This window comes from Labeo rohita, chromosome 10, assembly GCF_022985175.1.
Source record: "Labeo rohita strain BAU-BD-2019 chromosome 10, IGBB_LRoh.1.0, whole genome shotgun sequence".
NCBI lineage: Eukaryota > Metazoa > Chordata > Actinopteri > Cypriniformes > Cyprinidae > Labeo > Labeo rohita.
Genome location: NC_066878.1, coordinates 23,164,237 through 23,189,279, shown reverse-complemented (window position 1 = coordinate 23,189,279; position 25,043 = coordinate 23,164,237). Strand labels below are relative to the sequence as shown.

The following is a 25,043-nucleotide window of genomic DNA, read 5'->3' as shown; positions in this document are numbered from 1 at the left end:
AATGTTAAGGCAGCAGGGTAACAAATTATTTTAAGCTGACTCAACAAATTGTGTTTTTTGTTTTTTAAAGTGTATTGGTAACGACTGAATTTGCAACTATGGTTGCTTTTGGGAAACGCACCCCAGCACTGCTAATCAAGGTGTTCAAGGCTAATGTGATAATCACAGTTGTGTTGGAGCATCTCTGTGTAGTTTTGTGTATTTTTGCGACTTTAGAGCCCCCTACAGTTAAGTGAGTTGAATTATACCACTGTCATAATTACTGTGAATGGCTGCACATGTGATGTCAGTGTACTGTCAGAATGATTATAAAACTGATAATTCCAGGTAAAAATGTACATACAGTTGGTTTAAATTATTTAAGGTGAAGAGTATTCCCTCTAACAAAATTTAAGTTATTGTTTTGACTTATAGGACTACTTTGAACCCTTAATTTTAGAAGTATCTAAATTAAGGCTTCATTAACATACTGACTATATTTATATCACATCAAGTTATTACGATTCCATACTTCAACAATTTTCTTTATTAACAGTAACAGTAAACAACAAGCTTAAAGCATGTTTAAATGTTACAGTCAAAATTTCAACCATTTGCATATCATAAAAATATCATAGTTGTAAAATTGTATGAAAAACAGCCTTGACAAGACTAGCGGTTTATCAAACAGTGATTTTTCAGCAATCCAAATAACCCATGAAAGGCTGAAGAGTATTACATTTTAGGCAAATCTCCATCAGTTTCTGTTGTCAGACAGATTCTGGGTTGTGAGCGGTGACGGGCTGCGTTTTCTCTGCGGAGGGATGGCAGGAAGAACTTGAATGTTTCGTAAAGGTTCTCCTGTCAGGGGCGTCGGGAAGGAGCCGAGCGACTGGCTTTGAGGAATGCCGGCTCGGTGCAGTTTAGATGTAAACGGAGGTGGAAGTACAGCCAGGCCCGCTCCTAGAGAGGATTTTGACTTCTTCACTCCCTGAGAGACCTGGTCAGGTGGTAAGGAAACTGTGGACGACGTGAAAGCTGCTTTTGTTAAACAGAAGGTGTGAACAATGCTCATGTTCAGAAAAGATACCAGTGGAGTGATCATATTTGATTGCTTCTAATATTGTTTTATCATGCAGCTAAGACCAAGAAGTGTTGTGATACAATTTGTTTCGATTAGTTTTACATACAGACGGCAAAACAGCCTGGAAACAAAGGTGCAACAAACACATTCAGCATAGGCTAACTAGTTTCTTTCTGAGTTGTGGCAAATGTAGCACTATACAATGTCCAATTTTGTAGCTGAAAAATGCATGTGGATGTTATCAAATAACAGAACCTGCTGTTTCAGACAATAACACTTTAGTAAATCTGGCCTAGTTTAGCTTTTATGAACTCATGAAATCTCATGAAGCATATTATATTAGGATATAAGGATTACACTTACATCTGTGAGTGCAGTGGTCGCGGATGGGAGCAAGACTGTTACGTGTGAGAGCAGATTCTCTGACCCTCAGAGGTAAAAGATGATTCTGAGCTGTTTAGAGAAGAAAAACACAACATTCATTTTACAAATGTACATGTTATAGACTAATTCACTGATTTATATCTGGGTGATTCTACAATGAGAGACTCTTGACTATTTAAAATCATGAAAAATTAAACAATTATATGAAACAAGTGAAACAAAAGAGTATTATGAATTAAAGCATGAACTTCAAAGCTTAAGAGTACATTTAAGAAAAATGGATTTGCAAACAATGTAATTTTAATGAAATCAAATGCCACTCCCCTAGTAAAAATATATATATACTAAAATGTATCTGAAATGCATTTTGTGCATTATACTACAAATACATTTACATATTAATGAACTTAAAAATACCATGCAATTGTACTTTTGGCATATTAAACTGGTATACTTAAATTGGAACAACTAATTTTCTACATTGTGCAGAAGTAGTACTGAGGCCCAACTAAAGGTATACTGCAGTATATACTTCATATACAATATGCATATACAGTGGGTACGGAAAGTATTCAGACCCCCACGCTTTATTATATTGCAGCCATTTGCTAAAAACATTTAATTCATTTTTTTTCCTCATTAATGTACACACAGCACCCCATATTGACAGAAAAACACAGAATTGTTGACATTTTTGCAGATTTATTAAAAAAGAAAAACTGAAATATCACATTGTCCTAAGTATTCAGACCCTTTGCTGTGACACTGATATATTTAACTCAGGTGCTGTCCAATTCTTCTGATCATCCTTGAGATGGTTCTACACCTTCATTTGAGTCCAGCTGTGTTTGATTATACTGATTGGACTTGATTAGGAAAGCCACACACCTGTCTATATAAGACCTTACAGCTCACAGTGCATGTCAGAGCAAATGAGAATCGTGAGGTCAAAGGAACTGCCTGAAGAGCTCAGAGACAGAATTGTGGCAAGGCACAGATCTGGCCAAGGCTACAAAAAAATTTCTGCTGCACTTAAGGTTCCTAAGAGCACAGTGGCCTCCATAATCCTTAAGTGAAAGACGTTTGGGACGACCAGAACCCTTCCTAGAGCTGTCCATCTGGCCAAACTGAGCTATTGGGGGAGAAGAACCCAAAGATCACTGTGGCTGAGCTCCAGAGATGCAGTCGGGAGATGGGAGAAAGTTGTAGAAAATCAACCATCACTGCAGCCCTCCACCAGTCGGGGCTTTATGGCAGAGTGGCCCGACGGAAGCCTCTCCTCAGTGCTAGACACATGAAAGCCCGCATGGAGTTTGCTAAAAAAACACCTGAAGGACTCCAAGATGGTGAGAAATAAGATTCTCTGGTCTGATGAGACCAAGATAGAACTTTTTGGCCTTAATTCTAAGCGGTATGTGTGGAGAAAACCAGGCACTGCTCATCACCTGTCCAATACAGTCCCAACAGTGAAGCATGGTGGTGGCAGCATCATGCTGTGGGGGTGTTTTTCAGCTGCAGGGACAGGACGACTGGTTGCAATTGAGGGAAAGATGAATGTGGCCAAGTACAGGGATATCCTGGATGAAAACCTTCTCCAGAGTGCTCAGGACCTCAGACTGGGCCGAAGGTTTACCTTCCAACAAGACAATGACCCTAAGCACACAGCTAAAATAACGAAGGAGTGGCTTCACAACAACTCCGTGACTGTTCTTGAATGGCCCAGCCAGAGCCCTGACTTAAACCCAATTGAGCATCTCTGGAGAGACCTAAAAATGGCTGTCCACCAACGTTTACCATCCAACCTGACAGAACTGGAGAGGATCTGCAAGGAGGAATTGCAGGGGATCCCCAAATCCGGGTGTGAAAAACTTGTTGCATCTTTCCCAAAAAGACTCATGGCTGTATTAGATCAAAAGGGTGCTTCTACTAAATACTGAGCAAAGGGTCTGAATACTTAGGACCATGTGATATTTCAGTTTTTCTTTTTTAATAAATCTGCAAAAATGTCAACAATTCTGTGTTTTTCTGTCAATATGGGGTGCTGTGTGTACATTAATGAGGAAAAAAATGGCTGACATTAAAACACATTTTAGGCATATTAAGAAATGTGCATTGTGCAATAAGGAAATACTCCAAATAAAGTCATTGCTCATTATAACTTTGTATCTTTGTATTACCACACTTAAGCAGAGTTTTAAAAAATGTACTTCAAGTTAATAGTTTCACTTTGAAGTACATTATAAATCATTGTTTTCATAAACTTTTGATGTGGCTTAAAAAATGACATTTATTTTAATGTGTTGACTAATATACTAAAGCACATGTAAACTAGTGGTTAAATGGGGTCCTATTATGCTTTTTCACTTTTTGAATTTTAGTCAGTGTGTGGTGTGTATGTTTGGGCGTAAAAAAGATCAACAAAGTTACAAATCTCAAAGTCCACTCCAAAGGGAGATAAAAAACTCCTTTGGACTACAGCGTTGTTTGTTTTTGTTTTTTTTTTTTTGTTTTTGTTTTTGTTTTTTTGGGTGTCACTACCCGGACCATTAGAATATCATTAAATTAAATCCCGCCCAAAGAAATTCGAATGGTTGGGGGGTGGGTAAGGACGAGGTGGAGGATTAGCCTAACTTCAGCGATGCAGCACAGAGTTTTACAGTAGTGATTCAGGATAAGCCAAAAACACAGTTTGGAAAAAGGATTCATGGTGTACTTACTTATTATATGAATTTTGTAAATTTTGAACACAAAACAGTCCGCAGCAGTCTGAAGAAGGGTCTTATCAAGTGAAACGATTACTTGTTTTCATTAAAAAAAATACAATTTATATACTTTTTAACGTCAAACGCTCATCTTGTCTTGCTCTGCCTGAACTCTGTTTTTGTTCTGGTTCATGACAGTTAGTGTATGTCGAAAAACTCCCATCTCATGTTCACCCTCAACTTCAAAATCATCCTATATCACTGTTTTACCTTTTTGTTGATCTTATTTGCATGTTCACTTTGCAAACACTGTGTCTGTACTTCTGCAGTGATGTAGGATGATTTTGAAATGATTTTTGAAGATAAGGGAGAAAATACGATTGGAGTTTTTCGACATACACTAACTGTCTTGAGCCAGAATACACAGAGTTCAGGGAAAGAAAGACAAGACGAGTGTTTGAGATTAAAAAGTATTTAAATTGTATTTTTTTTATGAAAATAACCGATCGTTTCACTAGATAAGACCCTTCTTCCTCAGCTGGGATCGTTTACAACCACATTTAATCTGCATTTTAGAAGTTCAAAATTGGGGCACCATATCAGTCCATTATATGGAGAAAAATGCTGAAATGTTTCTTTACGACTGAAGAAGGAAAGACATGAACATCTTGGATGACAAGGGGGTGAGTACATTATCTGTAAATTGTTGTTCTGGAAGTGGACTTCTCCTTTAACATGCAATTAAGTATCAGATTTATACTTGAGTGAAATTCTGCCAAATGCCTAAAAACTAGGCCAAAGTTACAGATGCGGAAAACACTTCAGAATCATTAGATATTATAAGAAGTGTATAAACTTTTAAAACTTTAATGACTGTTAAAGTAAACAGATAAATTAAAATGATCCAAATATTCACCTGATTGAAGAATCACCGAACTGCTAATACTGAATCTCCTACCTTGGTCATTTCTCTGTATGTACGGTGTGTGATTTGAGCATAGCACGTCTAAAGGGCTTGAAGTCCCATGCAGCAGCTTGTCAAGCAGCCGTTCAGATGGATTTGAGATCCATGCCTTGTGAGTCAGTATCTGACTGGATTCAGTCTTCCATGGCTGTCCGGCAGCTTTTTGCTCCTTACTTTTGCCATCAAACAGATCATGCTCGCTCTTGCTCTTCTGCGACCTGTGCGCTAAATGTCCTGCCACGTGACCTCCGCTGGTCCTGTGGGCCAAAGTCTGAGAGTTTACCAGCAAGGACTTGCCTAGAGTGATTGGAGGAAGACTCTGTGTGCGTATGGGTGGGAGACTTTGGAAGTCCTTGCTGGACGTGTCCTCAACGATGTGGACCTTCTCAGACTCATTGTTTCCTTTTCTGAGGGTAGAGCTGTTTTCGCTCTCATCTCTAACGGCTAACGGTTCGGCGACGCAGTCGAACATGGTAATGATGTCGTCCACCTCAGACGTCTCTTCTTTCAGCTGACATTCTTGATTCAAGTCTGTCTGCTGAGAAGGATGCAGTTCTTTCTTCTTCTTGCAGAAGATGTGGTTCAGCATGCGAAATTTCCCCTCCTTGCGTATAGAGGAGTCGCTGTTTTGGGTGTGCAATGGCCTGCTTGACTCAGACCTGTGAAAAGTTTACATTTTATGAAATTTTAGATATGGATATTTTTCTTACACAAATGTTTTCGCTTCAGAAGGCCTTTATTTTAACCCCCTGAGGCCGTGTGGAGCACTTTTATGATAGATGGATGCACTTTTTTTTGCTTGTAAATAATTTTTTGCATCTCCCATTCACTGCCATTATAAAGCTTGGAAGAGCCAGGACATTTTTTAATATAACTCTGATTGTATTCATCTGAAAGAAGAAAGTCATATAGACCTAGGATGACTTGAGGGTGAATAAATCATGTGGCAATTTTCATTTTTGGGTGAACTATCCCTGTAACAAACATTGGCTGTGTGATGGTCCGGGAATGTTTTGCTAAAAATGCTTTGCCAAAAATCCTCCACAGTGGTGTGAAACTCTACAACGGGCCATTTAGATGCAGTTATCACTGCTAATTGGGAGTTGCCAGTTATTGACTCCAAGGGAGCACTGCTGCTTTAAAAAAGTCGTGGAAATGTCAATATGTACCTGACTAAAGTGCCAACTTAAATATAGTTTTTTTTTATTTCCAACAAACCTGTTTTCAGTGGAGAGGAGTTTGATGCAGGCAGTATGACCGCAGTACATGGCGTATGTGAGTGGCGTATTCTCATTAATATCTCGAGGGTTGGGCTCCACTCCCAGCTCCAACAACACCTGCACACAGTCATCTTTACCTGCTGCAGCGGCCCAATGAAGAGGGGTCCTGACAGAAAAAAAAAACATAATATTTTGTACAATAATGAGAAACGAAACTTGAAAACACAAACTTTAGCAATGCATGCAATATCAGGCAAAAGTTTTTGAACAGTAAGTTTTTTTATGTTTTTTAAGGAAGTCTCTTCTGCTCACCAAGCCTGCGTTTATTTGATCCAAAATACAGCAAAAGCAGTAATATTGTGAAGTATTTTACTGTTTAAAATACCTGTTTTCTATTTAAATATACCTTACCAAAAAGAAGTACACTTCAAGTTTATTTTATTAAGTATACTTAAGTAAAGTTCAAGTATATTATTAAGTATACTTTATGTAGTAAGCACAATGTCAGTGTACTAGTCTAGTAGTATACTTATAAGTGTACTATTTCAATACTCTTTGGGACTAAACTGGCCCACTTTCTAGTATATAAAAGGATACATTATAAGTATACTTTAAGTACTTTAAGTATAACAGTAGTAAACTTTGAGTACACAACTATGTTTTAGCTTGTACTGCAACTATACTAGAAGTGAACGTATAGGTATACTGATAGTTTACTAATTAAATACTTGTAGCATTTCTAGTAGTAGTTTAGTAATTTTATACTGCAAGTATACTTGTAAGTTTTCTTTAAGTGAACTCTACATCTTACTATAAGTATACTACTATGTCCCTATTAGGTATTAATTTGTATATATTTTATTATATGAATATCTGAACTTCATGCATTCTTTTTTATAAGCACTTGGATGTGAATAAGTTTCATAAACAATAATTTAAAAAAAATTAAATAAACAACATTTTGAACAAAAAGATTTTGAACAAATCTTTACAGTCATTATTACCCTATTCATGGGTCACATTTTATTCAGTAATGTTACAGTTTTTATGCTGTTTTATGACTGATGATCCTGTTAAAAACATGTGGAAGCATCACTTGTTTTCATTAAAAAAATGTCAAACGCTCGACTTGTCTTGCTCTGCCTGAACTCTGTTTTTGTTCTGGTTCATGACAGTTAGTGTATGTCAAAAAACTCTGATCGCTTTTACTCCCTCAACTTCAAAATCTTCCTATATCACTGTTTTACCTTTTTGTTGATCTTATTTGCATGTTCACTTTGCAAACACTGTGTCGGTACTTCTGCAGCGATGCAGGATGATTTTGAAATGATTTTTGAAGTTAAGGGAGAAAATACGATTGGAGTTTTTCGACATACACTAACTGTCTTGAGCCAGAATACACAGAGTTCAGGGAAAGAAAGACAAGACGAGTGTTTGAAATGAAAAAGTATTTAAATTGTATTTTTTTAATGAAAATAACCGATCGTTTCACTAGATAAGACCGCATTTAATTTGCATTTTAGAAGTTCAAAATTGGGGCACCATATCAGTCCATTATATGGAGAAAAATGCTAAAATGTTTCTTTACGACTGAAGAAAGAAAGACATGAACATCTTCGATGACAAGGGGGTGAGTACATTATCTGTAAATTGTTGTTTTATGACTGATGATCCTGTTAAAAACATGTGGAAGCATCTGTTGTGTTTTGTAGTGATGGCTGTTTCTTGAACAATTTGTTCATTTTGAACGAATCTTTAATGTGACTCTGGAAGAACAAGTCGTCTCGGGGAGTGATTTGTTCAGTCGCGCATGTGCAACATCCTATTAGGTTCTGTACTGGAATTAGTTCACCTATTTCGAGTCTTCATGTTTTTCGAGTCGTTTGTTCATCTTATGGGGGTGTTACGTGATGAACGAACGACTCAAACCCGAAAACTTGTCAGATAAGAGGTGAGGTGAGCGAATCATAGACTAAAGACCCAGGTAAACAATGAATGAATCTTTTTATAGCATTATAGTTTTGTCTTGTTTGTAGTCTAATTAACGTTTGTGTAAGCATTATTACTCCAGTCTGCAGTGTTACAAGATCCTTCAGCAAATCTGAATATTAGAATGATTTCTGAAGTATCATGTGATTCATGTAATAATGCTAAAAATTCAGATTTGAAATCACAAAAATAAATTACATTTTAAAATATATTCAAATAGAAAACAGTTATTTTAAATAGTAAATACAATTCAAAATTGTAGTGTTGTTGCTGTACTTTGGATCAAATAAATGCAAGTTTGGTGAGCAGAAAGGACTTCTTTAAAAAAAAAACATCAAAAATCTTACTGTTTAAAAACTTTTGACTGGTAGTGTATAGTAAAATAATCAGTAATACTTGCTAAATGTTGTCCTAGTTGACCCTCTGGTAAACAAAACAATCATTTGCACTCCACATGCTGAAAAACTAATGTGACTCTTCACACAAATATCACATTATGTACCGTTCATCCACGTCTACAGCTTGCAGGTTGGTCTCGGGAATGCGAGACAGTTCATAAATGATGTCACTGAAACCTGCAGCAGCGGCAATGTGAACGCAGGTTTTCCCGTTCTCATCATCATAATTAATGACAGAGGCGCCCAGATGATGATCAAGAATGAGAGAGCACATTAACCGGCTGCCGCTCTGCCAAAGAGTTAAAAACAATGAGACATACAGTATAAATGAATAACCAACTTGCAATGTACATACATAAACCATCTTTCACAATAAAAACTTCTGAGACATAAATTGCATTACATGATACACTGATATTATAACTAGAAGTAAAAAAAAAATCAATCAATAAACAACAAAGTATATATTTTTGTCTCATTTGTTTGATTGGATTCTCTTTGTCTACTTTCAGGACTTGTGTGAAAATCTGATGATGTTTTGGGTTATATTTATGTAGAATAAATTCTAAATTCTAAAGGGTTCACAAACATTTAAGTAGTACTGTATATATAAATATATTATTTCTGAAAACAGAGTATGAGTTAGTGTAGTATAGTGCACTTATACAATACTGCACACCAAGCCCAGGCAGAAGCAACAGAGAGTTTGCACTGTAGAAGAATTGCATTTTTTCTCTGACTTGGTATGATGTTGCAATATGTGTTCTGTGGAAGTAATAGTACTTCCACAGAACACATGATAATGACAGCTGAAAGTATAATTACTGCAATAGGCCAAGATTACATATTGTGATTGAAGTTAGGTCAAGCTATTCCAGAAAAGCAAAGGACTATTTTTTAGATATGTTACAACATTTGTTGATTTTTATTTGTATTATCGTATGACTGCTAAACTGTATATATGACCATTGTCTTGTATGACTACCTTTTATTATAAAACAGCTTGTTGGTGCCAATTTACAGTAGAGATTATAGCAAAGATGAGCTGTAAAAGGTATGACTTTTTAATTGAACATACATAAGCTGAAACTGAAAAAAACATTTATTGTTGAAGAACATGTTGTATGTAAGAAAACTGTAGGGTACACTTTATTTTAAGGTCCAGTTCTCGTTATTAACAAACCATTAAATAAGACTTTTGCCTCAATAAACTCCCAATTTGCTACTTATTAATAATTAATAAGGATGTTAAGTTCAGGTATTGGGTAGAATTAGTGATGTAGAATATGGTCATGCGAAAAGATGCTTTATAAGTAATAAACAGCCAATATGTTAATAATAGGCATGCTAATAAGTAACTAGTTAATAGTCAGAATTGTTCCCTATACTAAAGTGTTACCAACTGTAGCAGCCTACAGTGATTTGTACCTGCACAGCCCAGTGAAGAGCTGTTTTAAAGTCTTTGTCCACAAGCGTGGGGTCGGCTCCCTTCTGCAGCAGGGCCTGCACGTGCTCGGGTCGGTTATGGAAAGAAGCCCAGTGCAGAGCTGTCATTCCCTGACGATCACAATCAGAGGGTTACACAAATGCATCCTACCCTTGTCAAAGAAGTAAGTTGTGTGAAAATCTGATGATGTTTTGGGTTATATTTATGTAGAATAAATTCTAAATTCTAAAGTGTTCACAAACATTTAAGTAGTACTGTATATATAAATATATTATTTCTGAAAACAGAGTATGAGTTAGTATACTATAGTGCACCTATACAATACTGCACACCAAGCCCAGGCAGAAGCGACAGAGAGTTTGCACTGTAGAAGAATTGCATTTTTTCTCTGACTTGGTATGATGTTGCAATATGTGTTCTGTGTTAGTAATAGTACTTCCACAGAACACGATAATGACAGCTGAAAGTATAATTACTGCAATAGGCCAAGATTACATATTGTGATTCAAATTAGGTCAAGCTATTCCAGAAAAGCAAAGGACTATTTTTTAGATATGTTACAACATGTGGGACAAGTGTGAGACAGATACATTTACTATTGTTATGCTATGTAAATACTAATTTACATCCATTTTAATATGCACTTATTTGTGTTTCTGAGCGCGCACTTGTAAGTGAGAGAAAGCGCGTCCATTTTGTGTGAGACTGAAGAGAATATGCGGCCAAAGACATTTGTCATTAAAGAAACCCCCTCGAACAAACTATTAAAGGGGTCCTATTATGCTCTTTTACAAAGTCTTGATTTTGTTTTGGGGGTGTACTAGAACATGCTCTTATGCTTTGTGGTTTCGAAAAACGCATTATTTTTAACATAATTTACATTTTTACAATAGCATTCTCCCAGCCTGGCACAAATGGATCAATTAGTTCCGGTTTTGATGAAGGTCCGCCTTCTGAAAAACAAAATGTGTTGTGATTGGTTAGCTGTCCCACTGCGTTGTGATTGGCCAACAGCTTAGACGGTGTTTCAGTACTGACACGCCCCTTGACAAAGCAGTTCTGTGTACAACTGTTAGCACAAGTTAGATCAAAGTGATTCCTATGTTTTAAATATGGATATGAAATATTTCTTACAAAAACACATCGATTTGCTACAGGAGGCTTTTATTAACCCCCGGAGCTGTGTGAGGCACTTTTTATTATGGATGGATGCACTTTATTGGACTTGTTTTCGACTGATAAACAGAAACACTCGTCTATGGTGTTCTAAAGCATTCTAAAGAGAAGATTTTTTTAATATAACTCTGAAAGAAGGAAGTCATATTCACCTAGGATGCTTGGAGGGTGAGTAACATAATGTGCTACAGTAGTGTTGGGTCCTGTCGTCAGCCTGCCAGATCGCCAATACATGATATTATCGTGCTAATTTATTTAATTACTTACATACTTAGTTTCATTGCCCGAAACCAGCTCCAGCATAAGGCTAAAAGCAGCCTAACATTAACATTATCAAAGAACATCATCACTGATTAGCCTAGCCTATTCTAGTGCAAGTTTAGCCATTCATTGTAGTTCTTGAAAAGGGATTTTTTAAAAACAAAATATCTCCCTTTGGAGTGGACTTTGAGATTTGTAACTTTGTAGATCTTTTTTTATGCCCAGAGATACACACCACACACTGGCTAAAATTCAAAAAGTGAAAAAGCATAATAGCACCCCTTTAAAATAAGAAGAAATTCATGTCTGAAAGCTGCATTGATTTTTTCAATTTGGTTAAAATTAATGGAGAATATCGTGTTTTTCCATGTGCACTCAACCATTTCCGTCGGTGGTGCTAGATCAACTGAGGAAGTCCGCACATCCTTTGTGCAGACACTATGGCGCAAAAAGAATGCATAAAAAAGCATTCTTAATATGACAATTAAAAACCAACAGATGGATGAAGATGCGCGGTATTTTCTCAATATGTGACATGCGGGACAGGGGGTGAAAATGCTGTGCATTACAATAGCATTAATAGCATTACTTACTATTAGAGTTCAAAATTCTGGAATTTTTCAAAGCTGGAAACTTTCCATGGGAATGAATGGGAATAAACTGGAAATCTGCAAAATTGCAGGTTAATCTATAAAAAAACCCATCTTGGTTACAAAAACCAAATTACACTATTGCAGTAATATTACTGCATTTGAGCCCTATTACTACATCTAGTCGACAGGCTTTGATGATATTATTATGATATTACTGTGATATTACTATGATACTATGACATTATACATCTAGAAAGTGTTTACTGCAATGCTTTTTGGGTAAACCGGTCAAGTACAAACCAGTGCTATTCTCCATAAATATGTCATCTCTCCATAAAAATGCATCATTAATATAATTGGCATTATCATCTCAAAACAGGTACTGACCAGGTTTAAAATGCCCTCTGATGACTTCAGTATCAGTTTTATGATAGATGGATTAAAGTATAGTACTTATTAAAGTAAAGTATAGTATTAAAGTAAGCATTTAATAATATAAAAATTAGTTTTCTTTCCTTTTGCTAGGCTGATTAAGTTCTGTGTTGTAATGGGATATACTTCCTGCTGGAAACTTTAAGTTATTTAAAATAAAAAAATAAAATAATGTTCTCATATCAATATATCATGTCCAGTCATTACATTCGCATTCAAAAACAAATGAAAAGAGATATAACATATATGTTCATATATAATAGCACTAAATAAAGTTAAATAACTAAAACATTATTAGAATGAGATACATTTGCTGTTTTGACTCACTAGATTCACTAGATTGATCCTTTTGGCACAAGCAGTGACTTTGATTTTTTCAAATGAACAGAACATTCCCTTGTAAGAAAGAATTGCACTTAAGCAAACCTTTAAAAAGAGCACTTATTACATTAATACTACGCTAATATTCTGAAGCATAAACAATATAATGTTTTAAAACACTAAATTGCATGTTAATTAAAATTTAATTAAACTGTATTATAGATTAAAAAAAATATGTATTAAATGTTATTAGCTGAACTTTTGAATTCTTTTGGACCTACCTATGTAGAACTTAAGTACATGATATGTCATTTCATAATTAGGGGCCAAGCACCACAGGTGCGCAATTATCTGTTAGTTTTCTTCTGGTCTTTAAGTCTACAGCAGCCAATAGAGCCGCTTGCGGGAAAGTAATGAAATTTGGCACAAAGATAGAGGACAGTCTCTAACCTTTGCTTATGACATATAAAATCATAAGATTGGACTTTGTAGATTCAGTGCAGTGCACAAAGTGCGCTTATGTGTATTTAAGTATGTAAGAAACAAAGTAATAAAAGTATACTCTATTTAAGTAGACTAAAGTAACCCTTAATTTAATTAATATCTGCAAGTACAGTTCTGTCTAGCAACTCTCAGAGAGTTTATCCTGGAAGTGTTAATGTGTTTGGTCTTGGCGGAATAGATCTGCTACGCTGTTGAGGAAGTGCCGAGACTTGCTACTGCCAATACATCCACAGACATGCTGTTGTGAGCATGTTGGAAATACTCCTGCTACACATATAAGATATATGAAATAAACGCCATACATAACACACATGATCTATACAGGTGGAGCTGGGGAAGGTGGAGGGTTTCTGAAGCGCGCTGAATATATTTCTGAAGCGTGCAGTCATATATTTGAATGTTAAGCAGGAAGCTCATTGGCTGCTGATGCAAAAGAAACCAATCAGCTGTGCCATGTGAGTAACAATGTCATTATATCAGATTGAGTTAGAACCTATCAATCTGCAACATCTAGAGTTTCATGACAGAATTTTGTAATTCTTTTTTAAGAAAATATAGTATCTAAAATATATTTACAGTTGAGGTCAAAGGTTTACATACACCTTGCAGAATCTGCAAAACGTTAATTATTTTATCAAAATAAGAGGGATCATACAAGAAATCATGATATCTTTTATTTAGTACTGACCTGAATAAGATATTTCACATAAGAAATGCTTGCATATAGTCCACAAGAGAGAATAATAGCTGAATTTAAAATGACCCTGTTCAAAAGTTTACATACGCTTGATTCTTAATGTTACATGAATGATCCACAGCTGTGTTTTTTTGTTTAGTCGTAATTGTTCCCTTGTTTGTTTTGAAGTTAAACTGCCCAATACTCCTCAGGAAAATCCTTCAGGTCTCACATATTCTTTGGTTTTTCAGCATTTTTGTGTATTTGAACTCTTTCCAATAATGCAATAACCATTTTCACACTGAGGACAACTGAGGGACTCAAACACAACTATTACAGAAGGTTCAAACACTCACTGATGCTCCAGAAGGAAAAACAATGCATTAAGAGACAGGGGGTGAAACTTTTTGAATTTGAAGATCAGGGTAAATTTAACTTATTTTGTCTTCTGGGAAACATGTAAGTATCTTCTGTAGCTTCTGAAGGGCAGAAATAAAAAAATGTTTAAGCAAAACAGAAAAAATGTACACATCTTCATTCTGTTCAAAAGTTTTCACCCCCGGCTCCTGATGCATTGTGTTTCCTTCTGGAGCATCAGTGAGTGTTTGAACCTTCTGTAATAGTTGCATATGAGTCCCTCAGTCGTCCTCAGTGTGAAAAGATGGATCTCAAAATCATACAGTCATTGTTGGAAAGGGTTCAAATACACAAAAATGCTGAAAAACCAAAGAATTTGTGGGACCTGAAGGATTTTTGTGAAGAACAGCAGCAGTTTAATTGTTCAGGATAAACAAGGGACTCATGAACAACTATCACTAAACAAAAAAACACAGCTGTGGATCATTCAGGTAACAACACAGTATTAAGAATCAAGCATGTGTGAACTTTTAAACAGGGTCATTTTTATAAATTCAACTATTATTTTCTCTTGTGGACTGTATGTAAACATCTTCTATGTGAAGTATTATATTCAGGTCAGTAGTAAATAAAAAAATAACATGCATTTTGTCTAATCCCTCTTATTTTTTAAAATTATTAACATTTTACAGATTCTGCAAGGTTTATGTAAACTTTTGACCTCAACTGTATAAGATTTGAATTGCACTACATGTGCACATTCAGTACTTCTTATTCAAAAGGGTTATACAAAGGTGAAATCTGCTCTGACTCACCTCATTGTCTTGATGGTTGATTTCACACAGTGTTGACTGCTGTAGCAGCACAGCCATGAGCCTTAAACAAACAAACAAAACATGATTATTACTCTATAAACCTCCATACACCATTTTACTTCCGTAGTATATCATTAATTGGGTAATCAATGAGAAGGTAATCAAAAAAATAGGGATAATAAATAAGAGGGAAATGAATGTGCATTGGGAAAAGATTTTTGGTTTCACATTGACTGTAACAACATATCTTACTATTTTGCGTTGACTCAACAACACTTCCATCTCTGTTTCTTAACTTTCATCTTGTCAGATGTAAGTGTTCTGCCAAATGGACAGTGAGGAGCAGGAAGTGCCACTGAATTGCATCTATTCTTGTTCACACAGCTTGATGCACGGGGGAGCAAAATGTCTTCTTCCTATCACACAACCCACCCTGACACTGTTTTCAACAGGGACAGCGCATACACACTAGCGGGGGCAAATAAATGGCTTACATGAGTTGAATCCCAAGGACCTACACTGAGATGAAGCCACCTGGCTAAACAAGAAAATGGAAATTGCTTTGCTGTGTAACATGTGGAACTCAATTCTGCAATGATTTCAATACAGAACAACGCAGTCCAGTACTGACAACTTTTTGTCAAATTCTATTCATGATAAAGTCTATTAATTTTCCTCATTACCTGAAGTCAGTTTCAGCGGTAGCAGCATGAATTGGCAAGCGTCCGTTCTTATCAGGAATGTTCTGTTTTGCCCCGTTGCGAAGCAAACACACACAGCCCTCCAGCCAGCCCTGCAGAGGACAAAACCACCAGACCAAACTAACTAAACAAGCACTTAATGCAGTCAAAGCTAGGAAGGCCATTGCAACTTCGTCCATGACGGTTTATAAACACATGCTAAAGAATCACAGTCCAAGATGTTCATGTCTTTTTTTCTTTAGCTATAAAGAAATTATGTTTTTCTGAGGAAAACATTTCAGGATTTTTCTCCATATAATGGACTGACATGGTGCCCCGATTTTTAACTTCCAAACTGTAGTTTAAAGGGGTCATCGGATGCCCATTTTCCACAAGCTGAAATGATTGTTTAGGGTCTTAATGAAAAGTCTACAATATACTTTGGTTAAAAATTCTCAATGGTTGTGTAAAGCAACACCCTTTTTACCTTTCCAAAATGAGCTCTGCAAAAATCATTCCAATCTGAGGGATTGTTTTTTTAAATGTTAATGAGCTCTGCTCACCCCGCCCCTCTCTTCTCTCTGTGGAGTGGCGAGCCTGTTTACTTTAGCGGCATTTAGTGTGTTTAGCTGCGAAACTTGCTAACTAGCACGTTATTAGGAAAGGTGATTGCAGAGATTTATGAAAAAAACCCTTATACTCAATTCTGCTGTAGGTAAAGCTTTATAACTGCATTTGGGATCGTTTAAAGCTGCACTTAAACTGCATTTTGGAAGTTCAAACTCGGGGCACCATATCAGTCCAGAAAAAATCCTGAAATGTTTCCCCCAAAAAACATTAGTTCTTTACAACTGAAGAAAGAAATACATGAACATCTTGGATGACAAGGGGGTGAGTACGTTATCTGTCAATTTTTGTTCTGGAAGTGGACTTCTCCTTTAATGATCCTCAGAGAGTTTCTTTACCAGGTATGTTGCTAGAGAAAGGGACGTCCGTCCACAGGCATCTTGCGTGTTGATAGAAGCTCCCATCTTCAGCAGCAGTTTGACCGTATCCACCTGCCTCCCAGACACAGCGTGCATCAGCGGTGTGGAGCCTGTCGTCAAGACATTCACAGTCAGAAACACTTAACATCCGTTCTCGTTCAAATTAACACGTAGGTCAGCTCTGCTGTAATCTGATGCCCCATTTCTGTCTCAGATTTGTCAAATGTGTGAATTGCATGACTATTATTGCTTGATTGATGAGACATACTGTACCATGAAGCTTCTCTTCTTTAGCTTGCTTGCCCATGCAAAACTCACAGCCTCAATGCTAGAGTTGTAGCTGCCAGGCCTTGCTAAGTGGTTGGTTGCTTGGCATAGCGAAATATCCCATCCTTAATCACATTTTGGTTTTTAAATATTGCCTTGATGTAATGCACACCTCTTCTCAACATGCTGCATAATTTGATGTATTACACATGTGAGTGGCATAAACAAGTTCAAAGTCAATAGGGTTAAGGTAAACCTAACTATGAGTAACAATAGTTACTATAGTGGCAAACACCACTAATACCACATTAATTCTTGTGAACTTGCACTTGAAATACCACAGCCTTTAGTATCAGAACACGTGTGATGTTTCAACAGAAGACTTACCCTTGTGAAAAAGAAGCTTTTAGCATACTTTTAAAGAGTTCCTACTACGTACGGAAATATTATGCTTGAAAAAAATTAAGCCTTCTGTCATCATTTACTCACCCTCAAGTTGTTCCAAACCTGTATGAGTTTCTTTCTTATGTTAAACACACAGGAAGACTGACTTCCATAGCATTTTTCCATACTATGGAAGTCAATAGCTGCCAGCAGCAACTGCTTGGTTACCAACAGTCTTCAGATTATTTTCTTTTGTGTTCAACAGAAGAAAGAGACTCATGCAAGTTCAACAGAATTTTGACACTTTACTTAAAGCCCTTATGTATTACTGCATTATAAAAAGGTTTTAGGGGTATAATGCATCATAATTATTCATAATGTGTGTTTTAATCATTATATCTTGTCTGAAATTATAACCAAATTCAAATTGCATAGTGTAAAAATAAATTGATAAGTGTTACAATGTATTAACTGTAGTTACAATTATTCATGAGATTGTACAATGCATTATAAGGCATAATTAATGTATTAAAACTACTTTAATAATGCCTTTTACACAAAGGCTTAAAGTAAAGTGTTACCAACTATCCGAACAGTTGCTTCTGGCTAAAGTCCACAATTGTTTAGAGCTGTTTTGACCTGTAAACAGCTCTTGATCTGTGCAGATTTCTCTGCTGATTGAGACAAAACAACTTTTTCACTGGAGGAAGCGTTATTATGGATTATAGACTTGTAGATTTTAGACCGAAGCAACATTTTGAAGTTAAAAACATCTTAATGATGAATTTGTTTCTTGCAAACAGACAGCTTTTCACTTCTCAAGATCTTAACTGATGGACTGGAGTGGTGGGGATTACTTGTGGATTATTGTGATGTTATTAAAAAAATATATGCAGAAAGGGTTAGTCCACCCAAATATTAAAAAGTTCTGTCATCATCATTTTCTCACCCTCAAAGTTGTTCCAAACCTGTATAAGTTTCTTTCTTCTGTTAAGAAGACTTACTTCAGTAGCATTTTTCCATACTATGGAAGTCAATGGCTACCAGCAACAGCAACAGTCTTCAGAATATCTTCTTTTGTGCATTGTAATACATCATATCTTGTCTGAAATAATTAAAACCAAATTGAAATTGCATAGTGTCACAATTAATTAATAAGTGTTATAATGTATGAATTTATGAGATTTTACAATGCATTATACGTTGCATTAAAAGGCATAATTAACCTTTTAACTGTTTTTTACAAATAAACCCTAATCTAATCATGACAAAATATATATTGTTGAAAAGGTCTAAGACTCCTAAATAGATATTTTACCACTGTTCTTTGCTGCAAATTATGTAGGAACAGTAAGAAATTAATTTATAACAAAAGTGCACCTCAAAAATCCACATTATAACTACATAACGTGTATGACCTTTGTCACAAAAAGGCTTTTTCATTGCCTTTTTATCACGTTTTAGAAATCATCAGAAATTATAAATCATTTGAAACCTCGAAATTCATCCTATAAAAGCCATTTTAAAATTAAACATTGCATTACCATGGAAATGGGACTTTAAAATCATGTGACAAAATGTATTCATTTATGAATTTGACATTGGATAGTGCACTTTTACAAAACTGGGGGTCACAGTTAAAGGGTTAATGCATTAAATCTACTTTTATAACGCATTATACATAAAGGCATAAAGTAACTATCTTTTTAAAGTGTTTTAACTTTAAACTCCATATTTGTTTAGAGCTGGTTTGGCTTTTAAACGGTGCCTGATCTGTGCACATTTCTTTCCCGATTCAGACAAAACAACTTTTTTACTGGAGGAAGTGTTTTAATGGATAATGGACTCATATTCAGACAGAAGCAATGGTTTGAAGTTAAAAACATCTTAATGATGATTTTTTTTCTTGCAAACAGACAGTTTTTCCCTTCACAATATGTTAATTGATGGACTGGAGTGGTGTGGATCACTTGTGGCTTATTGTGATGTTTTTTATCAGCTGTTTGGACTCTCATTCTGACGGCACCCATTTACTACAGAGGATCTATTGGTGAGCAAGTGCTACATTTCTCCAAATATGATATAAAAACTTTCTTTACACATACTTTGAAGTTGATGAGTATTTGAAGACATCAGAGCTTCAAGTACAATATATTGTGTTAAAGAATACCTTCACTGTCACAGCACTCGAGGATGGACGGGTCCTCTCGTATCGTGGCCGTCAGCGTGTTCACATCACCGTTTGCTGCTGCCTGGTACACCACATTCAGATCAACCTCCTCAGCAGCTTCTGAGAGGAAAATGAATCAAATGGATCATTCAATAACATCTGCTGTGCGTAAGATGAGACGTCTTTATTTGAACTTTCTTTAGATATGTCTGATTTTAGAAAAATAAAGGCAAACTGTCAGGGCCAGAAGAATCGTAGGGTCTTCAAGATGTTTTCCCATAGAAATGAATAATCTCAAATAAGATCTCTACAAAGTTTCTCCTAGACATAGATGAGAGATGAGATGTAGAGCAAAGCATGTTTTCTTTTAGAGATCCCAATCTACTGCTTTTTCTGTAGGTCTGCAATTAGAAGTGAGAAATCTCACCATGGGCTCCAAAATTTCTCACCAAATTCAAAGTAAAATGATCTAAGATTGTATTGCTCAGTATTCTTTCTTCAGGTCAACCACAGGATGCTTCAAATGAATTAACTCCTAAGGAGATATGAACACAGTGTTGATGAAATTAAACATACAGCTTGAGCAGCCACTGAGAAATCAAATGGTCCTTTGGGCTTGCATATGTATTGTCTAGGGTGTGTTTGTAGGCTGTATTTCATACATAACAACACAGAAGATCCGCTGACAGAGCTGCTGTCACAAACCTCATCAGCTACAACAGAAAACCCCGGAATTTATCATGAAGCACTGTGATGGTGACCCTCACTCTATGGTTTACAAACCACCAGTCATAGGCACTAGTACTCTTCATTCTGGTGGTACCGACACGCAAACAGATGGCAGCCCTCACATCACGCAAGCAAATGATGGGCTATGGCAAAGCCAGTTGATAAGCATTACCATGGCAACAGTGGCAGCGGCACTAACCCCTCCTTGTTATCAGCCCGTGTGTGTGTGTGTGTGTAGTGCTTTACCTTTATGCTGCTCAAATACAGATGAAGAGTTGAACTCCATAACAGATCGGATGCAGCCTTTAGAGAAATCCCTCTGGTGCCCACGACATGATGTCGCCTCCGCTCCTGATTCCGACACCGACCGCGCACAACGACTCAAACTGCTCGCATGGGAAACGGATAAAGAAAAGGAGAGCGGTAGACGCGGTACAGCAGAAAGAGAGAAGCGGCTGGGACGGGAGAGGCAGGTGTCGCAGACGCGTGAGCATCAGTTCCTGGAGGCGGCTGGAGGAGGCAGGTGGAGAGGCTGCTCTGTTTGATTTTGCGTGATGTGATGGGGAAACACACTGAGCATGTGCAGAAGCTGCAGTTCACAGCCTGGTGACAGCACTAGTGTACGGCCTGTGTTCCCACAACACGAAACGCTGACGAGAGCGAACTGCTGCTGGACGCAGTGTGTGTGCGTGTGTGTGTGTTCTCTCAAGTGATTCCCAAACAGGGGGTTGCGGGACAGGGGGAACTTTAACAAGTTGCAGGGGACGTTTTAATTTTCCAGTGTAGAACCTATACAGAAATGACCTAGAATTTAAAAACAAGCACACCTTTTTCTTCACTGCAACTTCTATATTATTCTTCTTCTATATTTTTATATGCTCCATCCTATTATAATTTTTACATTGTTCTATTCTATTCTATTTTATTCTATTCTATTATTATACCTCCTATTGTAATTTTTTCATTATTCTATTCCATTCTGTTCTATATTATTATATGTCCCGTAATAATTTCCACATTCTATTCTATTCTATTCTATTCTATTCTATTCTAGTATTATGTCCCATCATAATTTCTACATTCTATTCTATTTTTTCTATTATGTCCTATCATATTTTTTAAACTATTCTATTCTATATTATTATATGCCCCATCCTTTTGTAATTTCTACATTCTTCTGTTCTATTCTATTCTATTCTATTCTATTCTATTCTACATTCTTTATTACTCATACAAATTTTTACATTTTTCTGTTCTATTCTATATTATTATATGTCATATAATTTCCACATTCTATTCTATTCTGTTCTATTCTATTCTATTCTATTCTATTCTATTCTATTCTATATTATTATGTCCCATCATAATTTATACATTCTCTTCTATTCTATTTTTTCTATTATGTCCCATCATATTTTTACACTATTCTATTCTATATTATTATATGCTCCATCCTATTGTAATTTTTACATTGTTCTGTTCTATTCTATTCTATTCTATTCTATTCTATTCTATTCTATTCTATATTACCATATGCCCCATCCTCATTTCTATATTATTCTATTCTAATCTATTCTATGCTATTCTTTTATTATACCTCCTATTATAATTTTTTCATTATTCTATTCTATTCTGTTCTATATTATTATATGTCCCGTAATAATTTCCACATTCTATTCTATTCTATTCTATTCTATTCTATTCTATTCTATTCTATTCTATAGTATTATGTCCCATCATAATTTCTACATTCTATTCTATTTTTTTCTATTATGTCCATCATATTTTTTACACTATTCTATTCTATATTATTATATGCCCCATCCTTTTATAATTTCTACATTCTTCTGTTCTGTTCTATTCTATTCTATTCCACATTCTTTATTACTCATACAAATTTTTACATTTTTCTGTTCTATTCTATATTATTATATGTCATATAATTTCCACATTCTATTCTATTCTATTCTATTCTGTTCTGTTCTATTCTATTCTATATTATTATGTCCCATCATAATTTATACATTCTCTTCTATTCTATTTTTTCTATTATGTCCCATCATATTTTTACACTATTCTATTCTATATTATTATATGCTCCATCCTATTGTAATTTTTACATTGTTCTGTTCTATTCTATTCTATATTACCATATGCCCCATCCTCATTTCTATATTATTCTATTCTAATCTATTCTATGCTATTCTTTTATTATACCTCCTATTATAATTTTTTCATTATTCTATTCTATTCTGTTCTATATTATTATATGTCCCGTAATAATTTCCACATTCTATTCTATTCTATTCTATTCTATTCTATTCTATTCTATTCTGTCCCATCATAATTTCTACATTCTATTCTATTTTTTTCTATTATGTCCATCATATTTTTTACACTATTCTATTCTATATTTTATATGCCCCATCCTTTTGTAATTTCTACATTCTTCTGTTCTATTCTTTTCTACATTCTTTATTACTCATACAAATTTTTACATTTTTATGTTCTATTCTATATTATTATGTCATATCATAATTTCCACATTCTATTCTATTCTATTCTGCTCTGTTCTATTCTATTCTATATTATTATGTCCCATCATAATTTATACATTCTATTCTATTCAATTTTTTTCTATTATGTCCCATCATATTTTTTACACTATTCTATTCTATTATATGCTCCATCCTTTTTACATTTTTATGTTGTTTTGTTCTATTCTATGCTATTCTACCTAATTATGTCATCCTCATTTCTATATTGTTCTATTTTAATTTGTTCTATGCTATTCTTTTATTATACCTCCTATTATATTTTTTCGTTATTCTATTCTATTCTGTTCTATATTATTATATGTCCCATCCTAATTTCTACATTCTATTCTATTCTATTCTATTCTATTCTATTCTATTCTATTCTATTCTATTCTATGCCCTATTGTATTTTTACACTAATCTATTCTATATTATTATGTGCCCCATCCTATCCTAATTTCTACATTATTGTATTCTATTCTGTTCTGTTCTATCCTATTCTACATTATTTAATCATTATTCATCATAATTTTTATATTATTCTATTCTATTCTGTTTTCTTATTGTCTATTCTATTTGTATATGTTCTATCAAAATGTTGTACACTTTTCTATTCTATTCTATATTGTCACATCTTCATTTCTACATCATTCTATTCTATTCTTTTACATCCTATCATGTTTTACATTATTCTATATATTATTGTGTTCCATCCTAATTTCTACATTCTATTCTATTCTATTCTATTCTATTCTATTCTATTACATTTCTTATTATATTTTTACACCATTCTATATTCTTATATGCACCATCCTATCCTAATTTCTACAGTCTTCTATTGTATTCTATTCTGTTGTGTTATGTTCTGAATTCTTTGATTATTACTCATCCTAATTTTTACATTCTTCTGTTCTGTATAATGTATTGTGTCAGGTCTCAATGTCAAGGCTAAACCTGTTATGATCTTGTTAAAACAGAATCTCTGTCTAAGTGCTTCACACATATTTTCATTTCATTCATGTTTATCCTGCAGCCTGTCACCATGGGAACCCCGAAGGACATCATGAGGAACAGTCACTGTGCAGCGGTGAGTCGATGCCTACACACTGATTCCACAGATAAACTCACATGTCTCACGACCTCCACATCATAACGCTCATTGAAAAATAACTCACATGTAGAATAAAGCCAGTTTATGCCAATTCTATTGCGATTCTAATCACACTCATATGGTGATGCCAAAGAAAGAATGAGGTGTTTCATTCATAACAGCAGCTACAATCCGCTCGTGGAAGGGGGCGTTCTAGAAGAGTGTGTGTGTGTGTGTGTACTTGTTCTTGCTACGTCCCCACAAGGATATTAAAACTTGAAATTTTTGACATTGTGGGGACAATGTAAAAAAAAGATTAAAAATAGTAAATGATGTTTATCTGAATATGTAACAATGCAAACAGGTTTTCTGTAAGGGGTAGGTTTAGGGTTGGGTTAGGGGATAAACAGTATCATTTGGTCAGTATAAAGTCTATGGAAAGTCTATGGAAAGTCCCCACAATTCACAAAAACACACATGTGTGTGTGTGTGTGTTTGTGTGTGTGGATGATGACTAGAAAATATTACTGATGTTCCAGTTCTGCATTTCTCTTTCTTTATTTGAGGCATCAATCTTAAAAACCCTGATTATATAAAACCTGAGTTTCAATAACCTAAATAATAAATAATATTTTGAAATGAGCTGCAGTCAATACATATTAAACATTTGTAATGAGAAAAGGGTAAACGTATTTACAGAGAAACTTTCAGTCAGATACTGCTTTTGTAGTTTAACAGACGATGGGAAGTGTAGTTTTTGAGGAACTCAAATGGAAACATTTCCTATTTGTTTAATAATTTAGCGAAACAAAGTATATATTTCTAATGTCCAGTAATAAAGCAAACGGGATCATTTCCCATCTCCTACTTTCACAAAGCTGAATCGTTGTAAGTGAGG

General features: G+C 35.2%; 1 protein-coding gene across 1 annotated transcript; it reads right to left on the bottom strand.

Moving 5' to 3' along the window:
* Positions 1-508: 508 nt before the first annotated feature.
* Positions 509-20,897, bottom strand: ankrd55 (ankyrin repeat domain 55). Its single transcript, XM_051120540.1, has 11 exons — positions 20,765-20,897; positions 19,790-19,909; positions 16,948-17,078; positions 15,986-16,095; positions 15,303-15,363; positions 10,149-10,277; positions 8,825-9,009; positions 6,332-6,499; positions 5,108-5,772; positions 1,427-1,516; positions 509-999 (listed from the first exon to the last, which is right to left on the bottom strand). The coding sequence occupies exons 1-11, from the start codon at positions 20,802-20,804 to the stop codon at positions 737-739; spliced, it is 1,962 nt and encodes a 653-aa protein (XP_050976497.1). The 5' UTR covers positions 20,805-20,897; the 3' UTR covers positions 509-736.
* Positions 20,898-25,043: the final 4,146 nt, after the last annotated feature.